This window comes from Cydia amplana, chromosome 14 (assembly GCF_948474715.1).
Source record: "Cydia amplana chromosome 14, ilCydAmpl1.1, whole genome shotgun sequence".
Classification (NCBI taxonomy): Eukaryota; Metazoa; Arthropoda; class Insecta; order Lepidoptera; family Tortricidae; genus Cydia; species Cydia amplana.
This window is the reverse complement of record NC_086082.1, coordinates 892548-911914: the sequence shown is the minus strand read 5'-3', so window position 1 is coordinate 911914 and position 19367 is coordinate 892548. Positions and strand designations below refer to the sequence as shown.

The window sequence follows — 19367 nt, the reverse complement described above, 5'->3', positions numbered from 1 at the left end:
TTTTACGAAATAGTTCACTTTTGCTAAGGTAATACGTATATCGAAATAATAAGTTAGAACTGCTGTTTAATTACACAACTACCCTCCATGTATATTTCTTGACCATAACTGTCAGAACATTAGTAACGTAAATAAAGTATCTTATAATAATAAGCCATGATATTAAATTCGTATTAATTTGCGATTAATTATTCTATAATAAATTAAATTAAAATGTAGCAAATACATTTGTTAAATTGAATTATTATGATAACCGGATGTGCAGGAAACATCTTACTTGTTATTCCTACCAAGAAGTGGTGGAAGGGGTGAAGTCTGATGGAATATAAGCGGGTGTCTGACAGTTGTGGCTCTCTTCTCAGTTGGCGAGCTAACGACGACAAACGAAGTTAAGTGTCCATTTTATTTTATTGTGTTTTTATGACTTGTATGTTTTCTTTGTGTTATAGTCTGATGGTATGTACGTTACAACCTTTAATGTGAATATAACCCTTTGATGACCTTTTAACAATTGCTTTGTAACGTATATTCCAACTGATTACGGTGTAATACATCATGTAGCTTATTGCTAGATCTTTATTACTGTTTTAAATTATGTCAAGTGTGTACGTTAAGGTAGCCAGTACTAACTATAAGCCACCAATATCTATTACGCAGCGTACCTACTTGACTAATTTAGCAATACAATATTAAGATTTTTGTGAATTATGTGGTAATAAAGCCGATTAATTGTTCAGTAAATCTACACAATCTGCTTATATCAATATATTACTTAAATAATGTTTACCATTTTTATATTCTAAACCTTGTAGTTGTCCCTATAATAAATACATTACTTTGAGCAATAAATAACTGGTCTTAATTAAATACTGCATTGCATCCTTATTTTATATTTTATTAATGATTATATTAAAGTACATCTGACACACTCCGTTACTGCACATTTGTACCTATGGGACTGCCTATGGGAAATCCTAGTTTATACTTGCTGAAGTAGGGATGTATCTATTTAAAAGAAGTTTTAAGTCGCTGTACATACCTGTTTGTTCAATAAAAGTCATGAAATAAAATAGGTACCAAGGTACTTAATTTTTAAATTAGACAAATTACTTTACTTACTTTAGGTAAACTAAAAACAGTTAATACCTCAGAAATCTTTGTTGTAAGTTAATTTAAGTTATATATTTCATAGAGAAGACTTAGAGTAATTCCATATGTTTGAAAACTTAAATTACACATTTTGAAACAAATCTGTTTTATGCTTAAGATGAAATAGATTACTACAGAGTATTATGCTTGGTTGAAGTGACCCGGTAACATTGGTAACTTCATTATATTTTTTCAATTAATGACCTGAATTATAGTGTAAGCTAAAGTGACCCTTATCTTATTTACCTTTAAATTAAATAAACACCCAAATATCAGTTGTTTTATTTTTAATATGTATATTGTACAATATATACCAATCAAAAAAATTACACAGGTATGTCATATTCATCCAGAAGAGTACACTAATATACATTAACAAGTGGCATATTATATTGTAAATAACAAATATATGCACTATCTAACTATCTGCATTTTGATATGATTTTATTTTAGTAAACTTAGAAGACAGATAGGGAACAAAGAGAATATACGATAGGGAGTTGTTTTTGATATCTTCTAATTTGTTCATCATTTTGATTAACATTGTTTTAACATCGCTTTTAAATTGTCCGTACATGTTTCAAATTTTTTCAATAAACCGCGAGTGACAATTTGAATTGATGTACGCAGGGCGCGCTCAGCGAAAAAAAAAATCTTTTGGTTCGATGTACATTGCTGCTTTTCTTAGCGCAATACTGCTCTTTGAGTGTTGCCCTACTTTAGTTTGCTTTACATTGCTACTGACAAGATTTGGTTGACGGACTATATTTAATAGTACAAGAAAATCAGTAGGTAGATACTGTATTTCTTTTAATACCAAGAGATAATAGTAATGAACCTGGTAGAAGTTTCAACACTGTACCCTTAGTTAGTTAAAAAATTTATATATTTAATAGTACAAGAAAATCAGTAGGTAGATACTGTATTTCTTTTAATACCAAGAGATTATAGTAATGAACCTGGTAGAGGTTTCAACACTGTACCCTTAGTTAGTAAAAAAATGTATATATTTAATAGTACAAGAAAATCAGTAGGTAGATACTGTATTTCTTTTAATACCAAGAGATTATAGTAATGAACCTGGTAGAGGTTTCAACACTGTACCCTTAGTTAGTGTATTCGTAAAAAAAAAGAATAGTTTTAATAGGAACGCGTGATACTAGAATGAGGCCGACGCAGTCGTTTTTTTTTTGAATAGAATATTTACCCGTAGAACTAGAACAAATCAATTTAAGGCTCTAGGACCTATAGTTAGTAAGTTTTAAGTCTTTGATGTGCCAAACACTCCTGGCACCAACTTCGTACTTCGTACTCTAACTCTGCCTTTTGCAATGAGAGATATTTAATTTGGTAAGACATGTTTAGTCCGTAGGTGCGTGTTGCAATATACAAATTACAATTAAAAATAATAGCAGAAAATTATTTCCCAGAAGAACACAGAAATAGAAAGAAGCAGAAAGTAGTAGAAATCACTTAAAAACTAGCTAGTTAACAATGATCAGCAAAATGTGGGTAGAAGAAGAAAATTTCAAAAGTAGTAAGTGGCCAAAAATATCATTAACGTGTATAAGCACAATTTTGATGATCACTAGGAAAGACTTATAGCTAAAAGAAACAACCAACACCAAAGATTACTAGATAATACTACAGCAAGCACAAGTGAATACGGCTCGAAACCTATTATTGGGCGCCAATGTGACAGTTTAGCTGTTGTTTAGTGTTCTAGGCAGTAAAACAACTAGTACATAATAAAAAAACTATATTAAAAACAAAGAAAACGATTTTGTAAAAATAACTAAAGTCGAGGGTAGGTAGATTAGTAGATCTCAGAGGTGGTTCTTTATACAGTTTAAAGCGAGCCCGTATTCACTTGCACGCACTTAAGAGCGAGTGCCACTTCCCTGCTGTGCGCTTGGTGCTGTGGTGGTTGCGCATGTAAGTGGTGGTGACGTCACGGCCTTGAGGTCTTCACGGGTCAGCAGGGCAGCAGGTGGACTCCGGAGCCAGTGTTGGTAGTGTAGGTGGTAGGACCCCCGAGCGGGGGAAAACACTAACGCACAAAATAAATTTAGAAAATGATAGTTTCTGATGCAATTAATTAATTTTCCGACGGCACATTTTGGAAGGGTTGCACGAGAGCATTATTAAAAATTTAGTTGGAGCGAACACATCGCGCCGCCGCGGAAGTCCAAATGCCCGAGCTCCATGCACGGACACCCCTCGCCCCCGAGATGACGATACACACGTCACATACGTGTTTCGCGCTGGATAAGCGCCTACATCACCACACGAGCAAATATTACTATAGAATTATTTATTTACTTAGGCACTTATATTTTAGTTTTACCTAATATAATTTATTTAGTTTTAAGATTATTCTTAGTGTATTTTTATGACAAAATTGATCATTCAAGGAGCGTCAAGACGCTAACGTTACACATAAAAAATCCCAAATTTGAAAAAAGTGTAGGGGACAACAAAAAAAAAACGCCCAATTATGGATGCCAGCAACAGAGGTAACACATTCGCGTTGTCGACCTTGATTTTCAATTAACTACATAAATAACAGGTAAATGTATGTGCTTCCCGGAGTTCCCGGTAACATAATTGATCCCCGCACTAGCAGTCCTAAACCAATATAGGATTGTATCGGCTCATTTGATTCGCAACGCTTCATGTCGCTGGCAATATGGCGGAAATATTTTCGTCACTAGTCAAAAAAGGCGTATGTTTCATACAAATTGTATGGGACTTGTGACGTTTTGAAAGTTACAATAGTTATTAGATATTTTATAACAAAGCATTATTAAATTTATTATATCTTCTTATTATAGCTTTATTTAAATCTCAAATAAAAATTCATTAAACGTCACAATTCGATACCTCAGTCTACGTGCCATCCACTCGTAATCGCTTGCTGTGACAATCGATTTGGGTTAGTTACATCTCTATATACTTCAGTCATAATGTGTCATAAGACGTAAATAAGAATAATTCCACGTACCTAATTGCTCTAGAATAATTTCTAGAGCAATTAGTAGAATCGTACCTACCTGTACTGGTATTCGTTAAAAACGTGTAGATATATGTGTTTGTGTATTATGCATACTTGCAAGGTTTAAAAACGATGACTACTAAAAGTAGGTTAGTATCTTCTTGCATTAACAGTGCTTAAGTAGCGGGTCTCGATAGCCGCGCGCCGTGTACTGTAATATACTTAAACTAGCGACCCGCCCCGGCTTCGCACGGGTTAACAAATTATACATAAACCTTCCTCTTGAGTCACTCTATCTATTTAAAAAATCGCATCAAAATCCGTTGCGTAGTTTTAAAGATCTAAGCATACAGACAGACAGACAGACAGACAGCGGGAAGCGACTTTGTTTTATACTATGTAGTGATGAAGTAAATTATTAATTCAAAAGATGCACATATTTTTGATCATTTACACTTGTAGTATTAATAGGGAAAGGAACTTACTACATATATAACTTTGGTATAAATTCATTGGCTTAATTTAGTCAAATAACTGTTTCGGTTTCCATCTTGTTATCCGATCAAGTTTCAGATTCCTGTGTATTTGTGGTGTATCCCTATAATAGTAAACGTTGCCTGTAACCCCACAACTAACCCGTTTCAAATTCAAGCGTTCTCAACCTCGTCCTGAACTAACATCAACACGATTGACCATTGGTAGCCTTTACGTCTTTGGAATAAGGTTGATGAATTGCCAGGTAATTGTGTCCATGTTCTTACGAACTTACGTAGCAGACATATATGTAACAAGTTTACACAACTGCACAGCATATACGAGATTTTGCAACGGAAAATGGTCTACTGGTAAATATACAGTTAACTAATTAACTAATAATTTAGCTCAATGATCCAAAAATAATCTTGGCCTCCGAATAAACGAGGGCGTGCCACCTGTCTGTCCCGATCCTGCCCAACTTCCTGCCAGTTACTGACGCGAAGCTAAATCAATAAACAGCTGAAAAATTAGATAAGTAGTTTGCTAGAATATCCTTCAGTTGTTCTAGAAATATTGCCGTTGTTCATCGGTGGGCGTTAGAGAAGTCTCGCAGCAGTGCATGGGTGGAGGTTAGTCAATGACAGTTTTAGAGTTCTAGCTTTGGTGTAGTATTATTTTTATGTATTGAAGTCAATTGTTTTAAGGGTAAATTCAAATAAATCATGCGATAAATTTTTTTTTGGAAAAATTAAACGCCAGACAATGCTTTACGTTATTCAAAGTCATCGCCAGAGGTTTTTATATAAATAGGGATACTATAAAAAGCTAACTGGACAGGTTTTGTTGCTCTTGAACTCGACGACCATTCCCTAGGGTTAGCTCTTAGTCTAGGAGGCTTGTTTGTTACGGGTCGGGTCACGTGACTCGCGTCATATTACTCTGTGTCCCGGGAGACGGAGCCCCAGAGTATAACGCGTGGCTGTGGTTACAATTAGGAGTATGCGTAGTATCGGTTTATTAGTGTTCTCTCGTTCGCTACTGCGATGCGATAAAAGCTTAAAAAATAGTTAAAAAGCTTTATTTTAGTGAGCTTATAATGCTCATTCTTATGTCGACTTTTTTCTGAGGGCTAGCTTTCTGTTTAGTAGGCCTGTTTGTTACGAGTCGGGTCACGTGACTCGCGTCATATTACTCTGTGTCCCGGGAGACAGAGCCCCAGAGTATAACGCGTGGCTGTGGTTACAATTAGAAGTAGGCGTAGTAGTGTTACAGTGTTTTAGGTATTTGTAGATATTACAAAGTGAAGGAAAAAGGTTTTTAACTAGATATTATTCAATTCAATTCAATTCAATTTATTTATTTTAAAAGACAACAATGACCCATAATGGTTAGTAATAATTAAGATTAAAAACTAAGTGTTAGTGGAATAAAAACAGAAAGCGATTTAAAATATAAACATAAACAGACACCAATAACAACATATCAACTAGTAGCGGTTATGACACACTCAAAATGCCGCATTATACCTATTATCTATGCCGATCGTTATAGTCTTCTCACACAGTAAAACACGGTTCAGCGATAAATTAATACCTAGTGTTTAAAGGTACTGCAAAACGATAAACGTTTAGAGAAGAATTAAAAATGTAGGTAGTGTTGGTTGAATATTAATTCAGTTTAGTTAAAAATGGCGGCGATTCTCTAAATATGTATTTTAATTTTATTTAAGTAGCTATCGAATGTTTAGTTTAGTTTATCAAGTTGGTTAAAGTAGGTAGTTAAAATTAAAGTTTCATAAAATTATGCGACAGTAAAAAAACAAAAGGTGCATGAATAATGCACCTTTTGTTTTTTTTATACTTCCGTCAGAAAACAAAACATTAAATAAATATCTTCCGTTATCTGATAATTAGTGTATTTCTTCGACCACTAACGACTAAGATGCGCCCGGGCCGTTAAACCGAGCTATCTTTTCAATTATCTTCTCATTTCATTAGGCGATAGTGGCCAGTGGAATTATAGCTACGTTTGGGATGGTGGAAATTAATCTTATTATAAAAAGATAAGATAAGATAAAATATTCGAATGTGCGCCTGACATCAAAACGATATTTGAATCATATTAGAACCATATCAGTTAGCTGATGTTATATCTAGGACTTGTGTAAGTACTTCTATTATTGCGAGCGAGGCAGCATTTTATTGTTTAACTTGCATTTACAAATATAATTACTTATATTTTTTAGTTTTAATATAGCTGAGTAGTTCTTTATTTAATGAAAAGTTATACCCATTACGCCTACTACCAACGAGCACCAAAGTTTAATTTTTTACTCGTCCCCAAAACACTGAAAATGACACTAAACGCTTTAATACTAACTTTATTATGTCAGTGAGTAATAAATTGACTCACCGAAACAATTTATCTCCTCCATTAAAAATAACCTCATAAAACATTTGAAATGCCCATTTAAAATTGCCTTGCAAAAATATCCCGAGGGATCTGTCATTACAATTGTGTCCTTTTAAAATAAATTAAATTAAAGCATGTGAATAAAGGGTTTAAAATAAATTCGTCACCATTTCGATTGCCAGGCAGTGTATGGACTTAATCCTATCAGTGTATTGAGTAGAACGGGATATTATAAAGGTCCAGACAAACTTATGCGAATTCGTTCGCAAAGTCTCTTTGCTCCGATTGACACATCAAACGGTAGGATGTTGCTGTAAGACCTGACAGCTTCTTCACTCAACGAATAAGCATTCCAACTCAGCGAGGAAATGTTACCAGCAAGCATCTTTGGCACTATTACTGGCTCCTAATGGCCCATTTATTAATTAAAAACTAAAAATCTACTATAATTAGTTATAGTGGATTTTTAGTTTTTTTATTACGTTATATTTCATAACAAAATGTTTTTGTTTATATATACCTACACAGTAAAACCGAAATATGAAATAATAAAGAATATGGTGCTTAAAAGTCTTTATAAAGGCACATACAGTTACAGTTTGCTAAGATTTTAAACGTTATGCATTAAATAATACGTGCCTATAATAAGGCAACGAACTGTTATGTCGTGTTGTTTTCGTGCAGCGTAACGGCCTGGCCACGACATCGCGCGGCGGCGGCAGCGGCGAGCGGCGGTCATAGGTTGGAGCGAGACACAGCGATCCGACCTGTCCGCCGCTCGCCGCTGCCGCCGCCGCGCGATGTCGGGGCCGGCACGCAAGTGTACCCGGACCTTTACGAGGCTCGTTTTAAAACCGTGATAAACAGCATTAAACGCGCGAGTGAAATAATTCGCCGTTAACGAGTTATTTGCTACAATAACGTCATTATTTGCGCTCCCTTGGTAAATACTTTACAAATATTTGCATTTATGTATAAACAATAATGTCAACGTTATTTTATAGTTTTTTTAACAGATCACCTTTCATCGTGCAAGTAAAATTAAAATGTATATTTTATGTTGCAAATACTGACGATCGGCCCGATTAGAACATTAAGATACATCAAATACTACGTCTAGATTCGATATGGATTAGATATGTCAGTGTCAACAGTGACGTTTCTTCAAATAAAAACGTAATATTTCATGTATCTTAATGTTGTTTTTATTTATTGTTCTTTTTTGGGATGTTTTAGTACCATATTATATGAATAAATGTCTTAAAGTTCGAATCAGGCCGGATGTCTGTGGTAGTGGTTAAGTAATTTTAGCCCCACCTAACCGTCAAGAAGCCTTGTTTACAACGTGGAACTTACATAAGTTAGGTATATAACATGTTATGTAGCTCTAAACAGCTTTCCCAATGATGTAAGTAATTGAAAACATAAATAAGAAACCTAGTAATATTAAGGCTATTGTTAAAAAGGCATTGATAGAGATAAATGTAAAAAGATTTAGTAGCATGTAAAATATTTAATGGTAATTCAATAATTTCATAGGGGTTGCTCCCCATGACCCTTAGTTCATATAATCTTAAAAATGTAAGATTAGTACTAAGTAATTGTAATGTAATTCTATAGAAAAATAAACAGTTTAATTTTTTTTTTTACATAACTACAGAATGTCGTATAATATTTCTTTTAGTTTACTGCCATGTTAGAAACAATAAATAGGTAGTAGGTACAAGTAAAACCTTGTAAAAAGCGTCCGTGTAATGTAAAAAGTTTAATTTCTCGTACAAATAGCAAGTCTTTGAGTATCAAATTACACGTACGAAGCGTTTAAAGGGTTGAGTCGAGTTGAAACGTAATGGCGCTCGTTAAAGTAATGTCCCTTGAATAAATAACCCTTTCTTCGACTAAAAACAACCTTAAGATATTTGTTTTATATTAAACATGTTACCTTTTGAGCAAAGATGGGCTACTTTTACTTTTAAGAAGGACTTAGACAGGTAATTTTCTTATAGACGTTGTGTTTTTGAAGAATGAATTCTTCGTAACAAAGAAGCGGTTTTTATTCTTTCTTTGAATTGGTATTTTGGTATACCACATAGGTAATTTAAAGACATTTAGTACGAGTATACCGCTATGCTATCAAGCTTTAAGAGCGTTCTAGTACACCAAAAATGATATGGCAATCGTGCAGAAATTAATATCAGTAGGTAAGCCACAGAATCGAACCAATCGCGGGTTCAAACCCCGGCTCGTACCAATGAGTTTTTCGGAACTTATGTACGAAATATCATTTGATATTTACCAGTTGCTTTTCGGTGAAGGAAAACATCGTGAGGAAACCGGACTAATCTCAATAAGGCCTAGTTTCCCCTCTGGGTTGGAAGGTCAGATGGCAGTCGCTTTCGTAAAAACTAGAGCCTACGCCAATTCTTGGGATTAGTTGTCAAGCGGACCCCAGGCTCCCATGAGCCGTGGCAAAATGCCGGGATAACGCGAGGAAGAAGAAGCCACAGAATCGATAGAAGCGGATGAGACAATAAAATACCTATCTACGATTCCCTAATAGACTTAGAAATGTTATGTCTCTATGTGCAAAACTATTAAATTGTGGTATATACCTAAATCCCTATTTGTATTTTTAATTTTTTATCTCATTTGAATGGGTTGTTTGTATAAAGCCATTAAACCTGTAATCTGTGTATGATAAAATTTACAAGGATCCCGAAATTTTAGTCATACATTTGCATTTTTTTCGTACCTAAACGATTTTTAGGGTTCCGTAGCCAAATGGCAAAAAACGGAACCCTTATAGATTCGTCATGTCTGTCTGTCTGTCCGTCTGTCTGTCCGTCTGTCTGTCCGTCTGTCTGTCCGTCCGTATGTCACAGCCACTTTTCTCCGAAACTATAAGAACTATACTGTTGAAACTTAGTAAGTAGATGTATTCTGTGAACCGCATTAAGATTTTCACACAAAAATAGAAAAAAAAAACAATAAATTTTTGGGGTTCCCCATACTTCGAACTGAAACTTAAAAAATTTTTTTTCATCTAACCCATACGTGTGGGGTATCTATGGATAGGTCTTCAAAAATGATATAGAGGTTCCTAATATCATTTTTTTCTAAACTGAATAGTTTGCGCGAGAGACACTTCCAAAGTGGTAAAATGTGTGTCCCCCCCCCCCTAACTTCTAAAATAAGAGAATGATAAAACTAAAAAAAATATATGATGTACATTACCATGTAAACTTCCACCGAAAATTGGTTTGAACGAGATCTAGCAAGTAGTTTTTTTTTAATACGTCATAAATCGCCTAAATACGGAACCCTTCATGGGCGAGTCCGACTCGCACTTGGCCGCTTTTTTCTGCTCTATACAGCACAATCAAAGTTTGAACCCAGGATTTTTGACCACCACGAACATAATGAAACAAAAGAAATGTTACTTTATTTGTTTCATGTAAGGTTCAAATTAGATTGCAACGAATATGTACATTTAGACTCATGAGGATAATATTTATCTGCCACATTTTTCGCCAGTAATCATCATATCAAAGAGGCGATTCCGTGACTGTCAAACAGATTACCTTGGCACATTATTGCTTAAATAATGTATAGGATCCTTAACTACGCCTTGAGGTACGGTCGAGTTCACAAATACCTGAACAAGCTAACGTTCTAAAATAGTTATTTACGATACAAGTGCGGAAAAAAGGAAATTCGAAACGAGTGGCGATAAATTAAAACACGACGGACGGTGTTTTAAATCGACACGAGTTGCGAATTACCTATTCGCACGTGTATCGTTCGACGTTTTACAGTACATTTAAACTTTCGACATACGCACGGAAAGTGCTCTTTCCCGCACTAGTTCGGAAAAGTAGCACCATATGTACTGTAAATATATTTACAGGACCTCCATACCAACCGTAGGTACATTGGTACTAAAACCCTTATAGGGATGCTTTGCATTCAATAAAAGTTCACTTTCACGAGAAGGCAACAGCCTAAACGATGACTCGCGATAGACCGGGTCGGGCCCGACCCAAGGCAAGGCATCTCACATGTCAATTTTTATGGCTGTCGGGTGATCACGTGGTGCTTTCCATAGAGCGCGCTTCCAAGCGCAGTCATCCTTAAGGCAGATAATGCCAGTTCCTTCTAAATAACAAAGGGTTTTATACAACAATACGAATTCCTACAACTCATTTAAAATCTAATTTTCGCCGAATGCAGCAATCAAATTTGCATTTCTCTTTGTACCGATCTTAATAAAATATTCCAAAATACATCAAACCCGAGTAGACTTAAGCCTATGCATAATTGAGGAAATGAAACCAGTTTGCAGTTAGAACTCTTAATAAATGATCATCGTTTAGATGCTACCCTATGCCAGAAGGCCTACCGCGAACCACGTTCGACGTGTTGCCTCCCTGTCACACTTACGTACGAATTTACAAGTGCGACAGAGAGGCAACACGTCGAACGTGGTTCGCGGTAGGCCCTCAGGAGTTATGGACTTTATTCAGCAATAATCTAAATTTACCAGTGCGTTGCGTTCGAACAGTTTTAGGTTTTTTTAACCGAATGCGCTCCAATCCAGATATATTCAATCGAATGCCTGTCAGTTAGATTTCCATGCACGAGTTAAACCGTTGAATTGACTGCTATATCAATTATGAATTGAAAAATTGTCACGTTAATATAGGGTTACCACTTTTCTTAGTCGGTTGGTGTACTAATAAAAGTTATCCTAGTCCATTTAAAGTATTTACCTACTAATTAGACACTCAGCCAAGCATTCAAGCAGTCCATATGATATATAACTAAAATTGATCACTTCTTGCCTCAGTTAAGTGGCATACAAATAAATGTAAACGAGACCAACAAATTCGCTTCCAATCTAATATCAACAAGTCAGACAGACTCCTAAAATATGGCCCCAAGAATTATGAAGACTTCACAACTTCATTAAAGAACAAAATTGTCGGCCAAAATTCCTATTAAAGTCGACATTGGCAAAGATTAAGCCGCGAGCCTCCATAACAAATGGCGGGCGATCTGTGACCCCTCGGAAGTTATTGGGGCACTTTTGTGCACGCTCTGCACTGTGCGGCACGGTGCGGCAGAGTGCGGCAATTTAATGTGTACCACAGGGCTTTTGAAGTGCTAAAAAGGGCACGGATTTAAGTCTTTTAAAGCATTTAAAGAACAGTCATGTCGGTGGTTTAAGTACATATTTATGAAAATGGTTTTTATTGTTTCTGAGCTGGATACCTGAAATCAATACATTTTAGTCTAAATTTAAAAGAAAATTACATGTATGTTCATTATAATACGCTCTGATCGCCTGATCGGGTACTTTCGGGTGTTGGTTCTTTGATATTTATTTTAGAACATTTAGACGGGATTGGGGAAAAATATTAGACCCATGCAACTAGGTACATAATTATGCTCTATAGAAATTTGATACTGCATGTGCTACACGTTACATTGCGGCAAATTAAACCACATTTTTTATATCTCTATACATCGCCAACTTTACTGTAGGTACCTAACATAGAAATATTTGAATTCAAGTTGAAAATGTGCACGGTGTACTAAAAAACTTTGCCACTTGTCGCACAGTGTCAGACCTCCTTTACAACGAACCTGCTTAAATTCTAAAACAGTCAATTTAGTTCGCACAAAAGGATGGCCCTCTATACAAGAGCAATCTAAACCAATGTAGGCGCTCTAATTGTGCAATTAAAGGAGCCATTTTGTTTAATTGAATTATTCGTTTCAGATGGAATGGAGAGCTAAAGAGCCATGGAGAGACGGGAAGAAGTACATAGGCATGGGTGCAGTATAGCCAAGCAGACGATTCTGACCACGCACCCAAGCGGGCTGCAGACAAGAGTGTCAGTGGAACTGGCAAACTTCGATGCTTTATGCATGCACTCTGAATGCAAAAGCCCGGCGAAAAGACCAATGTGGGAAGGCAGTCCTTTCCTATCCAGGCGAGTGTTAGGGGGGGTTTCGGCTCACGGGACCCCGGTGCTTGGTCGGAGGAGTGATGCCGTGAACGAGGGGAGGCTGTCGCAGCAATGTACCCCGGTTATGAGGAGACGGGAGGTGGACAGTCCGGGAGGCTCACCGCTGCCGGTGAGGAGGGGAGAGGAGGTGGAAAGTGATGTGGATAATAGTGTCATCAGTGGCTGGCTGAAGTTTCGGGACAACAAGCGGGTGAGTGTTTTATTATAGATACTAAATAAGTTTTTCCGAATTCTTAGTCAAAATCTTACTATGAACTGCACTTTCAACTTTTAAAAAGAATTTTCCGACCATTTTCAATGTAAACAAAGCTGCATTTCCTTGTCATTCGTTTAATTTTAAAGCAAAATAAATTCAACAATAAAATTATTCCTACGCTATTAACAAATTCAACAGCCAAATTTTCTTGTAGTGCAGTTAAATTCATAGACCATTGGAGGTCTATGAATTTAACTAGCTTCGCTCTAAAGAAGAGAGTTAAGAGAGTTCTGCTATAATATTAGTTCCGTAGCGGGAAATAACTGCAAAGTATACATTTATAAAGCTATAATTACTACATTCTCTTCTCGTTAAGGTCTCACAAGACTAGTGACAATTTCAAGCTACGTTAAACTCCATCGCAATTTTTATTTAATCTTATTACCCCATTCTAACAAAATGTCTACAAGAAGGAACGTTCTGGAACATTTACAACATAAACACAAACTCTTACTCGTCCACATTATTATCCTGAGTATTCCTAAACCTTATTACAAGGGCACAAGGTCCACCTTTAATCCAAACAGTTAAGATGTTATGATACTTGTGTTAGTACAAGTAGTACAACCAGTTGTACTGGTTGGAGAGCCCAGGAAGTGCCATTGACACAAAGCTGGCGATCGCCTGTGTCAGATAGAAAAGGCAACATGGGAGTTTTAAACAATGTCTGGGAGACGGGACAACGGTTGTTTTTGATGAAAAAAGGATTCTCAGCCTTGCTCAATAAAAAGGAATAGCAGGCGTATTCTGATTTCAGAAGGTTATGAATTAGATCTGGATTTGTTGTGGTTCTGATCTGTCAGTGTTAAAAGTGATGATTTTTGTTGAAGACGCTATAAGGAGCGATATTGTTCCCACATAAATTGTCAAGGTTCGCATAATTGACCGCTTCTCCTTTAATCGCGGGGATACAGGGTGAATCCTAAGTCGTGAACAGAAATATGTCGTGTTTCTTACTGTTTAACTTTAGCTTTAACATGTGGACGTGAAAACATGCAAAAATATGTAAATGTTTGTTAATTGTTAATTCGTTAATTAAAAATATTGTTTTAAATTTACTGAGTCTCATGGTCACCATTGCTACGTTAAACTGTCATAGACCCATAGCAAAATTGTAAAAAAAAACGTGATCGGTTATGCCTGGTAGAAGTGGTAGAGCAAAAAAAAAATCCTCGTTGAAAAAAATAGAAAAAGTGGGCGTTAAATTTTATTATGTATTATATTATATTATGTATGTTGTAAGATAAATGTATGGTAAATGGCCAAGAAAAGGGCTAAAGGGTCAGCAACGCGCATGTAACAGCCCCTGGAGCTGCAGACATAAAAATAAGGAAACCGATGGTTTCTAATTACACAGTGTGGTAGGCAGGCGTAGTGAAAGAGTGTGCAAGTGAGTTGTATTCGTGGCGAGAGGGCGCTCGAGTCGAGGGCGCCGCAACTGGGCTAAGGGCTTTCCACCTGCTAAGGAAGAGCTAGGATACATCGATATATAGGTCTGCCATTTTACGTGTGACAGTGAACAGGTTTTTAAAGGGTCAGCAACGCGCAGACGTAAAAAGTCAGGAAACGAGATGGTTTTCAATTACACATTACCTTAATCGATATTAAACTTTCGTGAGACATCATTTTAAACTGTTTATACGACAACGGTTTCACTCACTAGAATTTGTTTCCAAAAAATAACCGAGAGATCTAATTTTTTAAATAAATAACTAGCAGGATGGCGTTTTTGTTCGTTAAATAAATCAACATTTGTCTGTTTTGATTTGTTTGAGTGAAACCGTGATCGTCTAAGCAGTTTACACATTACCTTTGGGCTAGGGCTAAGGGCTTTGGGCTCTGAGGTATTGATGTATAATATTGAACGTAACGTTTACATTGTCAGTTATACAGTCGTAAACTTGAGCTCCGATCATTTTGAACACTATGCCCACATAGTAACCTTTGCTGACTGAAGAAGCGGTCCCTAAGCTAATATGTGAGCTTAGTATTATTCTGGTGTATAGATATGGTAAGAGAGAGATTCTTAAATACATTCAAAAGCGGATTGAGCTACCTTCCCAGTGATTCGAGTGCTGTGTAATGTTCATTATAGGCAGTTTTTTTGTACAATTCTAAAAGAAAATTAAACGAGACAGCCAGCTAGGGCTGTCAAAATCCCTTTTATTAAAAAAAAGGAACCTCGACGCGTGAAGAAGAAGAAGAAGGAACCCTATTTCAGCATCTTTCTCTTAATTATTGGGGCCCTATATTAATAGCACATAATATAGCCAGAACAGTAACTTTTCTCTTTTGTCTGACAAATTTGTAATACCTACAATCTTTTTACCAAATGCGGACTATGCCAGGCGAACAGAGGGGCTACCGCGAAAACCCAATTTCGCAAATTGCGGGGATCTTTCTCTTTTACTCCAATGAAGGCGTAATTAGAGTGACAGAAATTCGTTTTTCGCGGTAGCCCTCAGGTCGACGGAAACTATCGACATTTCCCATCCCTAGCTACATCAAAGTAATAGGTAGCATTGGGCGCGTAAAACCGGAAGCCACTTATACGCAGCCTCATTACTTCCTACCGGCACTAATGCGGAGACTTGTGTAAAACTATTTCTTGAGGTTTTTGACCGAGTACGGCAAAGCCAAACGAGATTTTTTTAGTGCACCCACTTACGCTACACATACAGTTCGTGTTTTGGTTGTGTGTTCCATCGTAGTGTCAAAACTTTTCAGCCCCTAATTGATGCCAATTTTCAAAGATGAGGTTCAATCCTAAAAAAATAAAAACAGTAAGTAGACTATTTGACCAAGTTTATCGGAATTTGAAGCATCGAACTAAAAGAGCGTTCCGTTATAATGTCGCTTATGTAACGATGCAACGCTCTTTTAATACTCACAAAAATGCCAGAAAATTAAAGTGATCCGAAGTTGTGGCACTAGTTTTATTGTAGTACCTAAATATAAAGTAGCGTTATGTTAGTGATACACCAGTGGACAGATCCAAATACAATAGATTACTGAAAAAAACTTTTATACTTAAGTTCAAGTTACTTTTAAAAGTAAAGTTATACTTACAATACCATTACGCTTCATACCATTTTCAGTCAAATGGGTCACAATTTCAAGATAGAAACGACAACATCCAGCTCTTTAAACTTTCAAATCAAGCAATTTTTAAAAGTATGCGCCGTCTCAAGAGCCCACGCGAAATATTACGAATCTCCCCCACCTGTAAATAAACAATGCTGACATATCGCCACACATTCGCGACGACCGGGACAAATGCGTAGACAATTCGCGCTATCAGATGTCCTCGGGAGAACGTAAATCATGCGGCCCCTAGCGCGCGCGGGCGGAGCGCGGGCGGTGATTGGTGGAGAGGCAGGCAGTAGGGTGACCATTTATCTCAATTCTGGACATGACGTGCGGCGTTTTATTTGAGAGCGATTATGATATTTGATATCGCTAATTTAACAGAATGTCGCTGTCAGAGTGATGAGTAAGCGCTTTAGTCCACTTTGATAACGTGGAGTTGTCTGTTTTGGCAATATAATAAATTTTGCTGTCGTTATTTATTTAACATAAAATCTTAATTTGAAAGATGATACTGTTGTTGACTGTCATAACTCATAATAATAATTTACAAACCGTTGCAGTTGAAAAATGTTATTATAAAAGAAGGCCTATTTGAACTACAACTACGTTTACAAGATGTTATCTGAAAGATGTCATTGTTACAGTATTTGCAATGCATCTCACTCATATTTACATATAAGTCACACTCATTTAGCAAAATTAAAGGCCTGCAAAATACTAAATAAAACAAAATCTAAGAATAAACCAAAATCTCAGCACTCCATACTGCTTACAAAAATTGTATATAGCAACATTTCACAATACGATTGTCATTACTTAAGTTTACCACTAAATATAACACTTTAAACTCTCTCGTATTGTACACATATTTAATTACACAAACGGGTCTACCGCGATATAATTTCATTGTTTTTACCTTTAATTCTGACGTTGTATATATAGTCTAATAAAGATAACCTATAAACGAAGATGAATAACCGTCTCCAGCTCCGTATAAGTATTGCACATTTCTATCCGGAACGTTTTTTCCGGCACAAAGAAACGCGGGCCATTTCTCAGCAAATTGGCTGTCTCTGTGATCGAACGCTAATGGCGTGTCGCCAGATCAGTTGGGCGACTGGTTGTGCGATTTGTTTGAGAGATGTTTATGTTTTATGTGAATTGGGCTTTGGGCTGTTGAGATGATGAATGATAGAAATCGACATGAGTTTTACTCGTAGTTACGACGCTGTGGCAAATAAAATCGCGTGTGGACTAGATAACCTAAGGGTGCACATTAGACAAACAAATTGGACAGGTGGAATACCACCCTAAGACACTGTCAGTAAGAGTGACATTAATAAGAGGGCTGCAGGTGCACTGCCGGCATTTAAGATGGGAGTACGCTCTTTTTTAAAGATTTGAAGGTCAAATTGGTCCGGAAATACTGTAGGCGACAGTTCATTGGCCACAATTAAATATTTAAAAGTAACATTTAAGAGCAAAAATTAGTCACTGTATGTATATATTTGTTTTATGTAAGGTGATGCTATTAGTAAGTAAATTTGTCACTTAATCCTCTGTGACCTTAATAGTCTTAATACTTCACTAACGAGCGGTTAAACTTCTATCATTCGTCAATTAATCCTTGATCTATTGATCCCACCGAACCTACCGACTGCGCCAATTTAATATTTAAAAGTAACATTTAAGAGCAAAAATTTGTCCCTTTGTGTATAAATTTACTTATAAGAGTTTTAAAATTTCTCTGCGTGATAAAAACTATCTTAAGTATAACCTTTACCTGGACTAAATCCACCCTCCACAGTAAATTTCGCCTAAATCTGAAAAAGACAGACAGACTGAGTTAATGTCGCATTTAATAATATAGGAAATATTCTTAAAAAAGAAATGCTTAAACAACTAAATTATTTTAACTAAAATGCATAATTATGTTATTCCATTTAGCATAAGCAGCCTGTACCGAGTATGCGCCGACCGGTTCTTGTCTTGCTCGGCCGGCCGGTGTGATAACAGATGCGCTCAGTTTGTAATTTTTTGCAATAGTTATATTCATTATGCTGTTTACGAATTAGATGTGGTTTTAAGTGCCTATTGTATATTTAATTATTTAAGTACTGCGGAATGGAGTATCGAGACAAACCACTGTGGTTTAACGATGCTTTTGGATCTAAATATTATGTAATTGTGATTTATCGCTAATAAATAAAATAAATAAATAAATAAATAATAGGGAGTCGCCATCAGATAATTATATCGGAGCGGCCAAGGTGTTCACAATATCTGAACACGCACTCTAACGCCCTGACAATAGAGGCGTGTTCAGATATTTGTGAGCGCATTAGCCGCTCCGATATATCTGATGGCGACTGTACCTAGTTATACGAGGGGTGTTCAAAATATTCTCGGTATGAGAATGAAAACAAACAAGTACGAAAAGTTTGATATTTTTATTTTTCAATATACTCCCCCCCTATGTTCATACACTTAAAAGATCGATCAATTATTTTTTTTAATCCCTCGTAAAAATATTTTTTTATCTTTCGTGTAAAAATGCTCCTCCACTGCCGCCTTCAATGCTTCATCGTCAGAAAATTTATTTCCACGCAGATCCTTTTTAAGATTGGGGAGCAAAAAGAAGTCGCTGGGGGCTAAGTCCGGACTATACGGTGGGTGAGTAACAGTTTTAAACCCACGTTCAACAATAGCTGCCTTGGCAATATGAGCAGTATGGACGGGGGCGTTGTCATGCAGAAGCAGAATACCTTTGGTTAACTTTCCTCGCCTCTTTTCTTTAATTACATCCTTTAATTGACGTAGAATGTTAGCGTAGTACTGTCCTGTGATATTTACACCTTTTTCTTTATAATCGATTAGTAATACTCCTTCACAATCCCAAAATATCGTGGCCATGACCTTGCCAGCTGAAGGGATGACCTTCAACTTCTTGGGATGA

General features: G+C 36.4%; 1 protein-coding gene across 1 annotated transcript in view; it reads left to right on the top strand.

Annotated features, from left to right (window-relative positions):
• LOC134653939 (uncharacterized) overlaps positions 1 to 19367 on the top strand; it is a 599610-nt gene that overhangs the window by 40063 nt on the left and 540180 nt on the right. The window contains 1 exon segment of the mRNA XM_063509308.1: positions 12816 to 13255. Coding sequence (XP_063365378.1) covers positions 12839 to 13255 — 417 coding nt within the window. The 5' untranslated portion in view covers positions 12816 to 12838.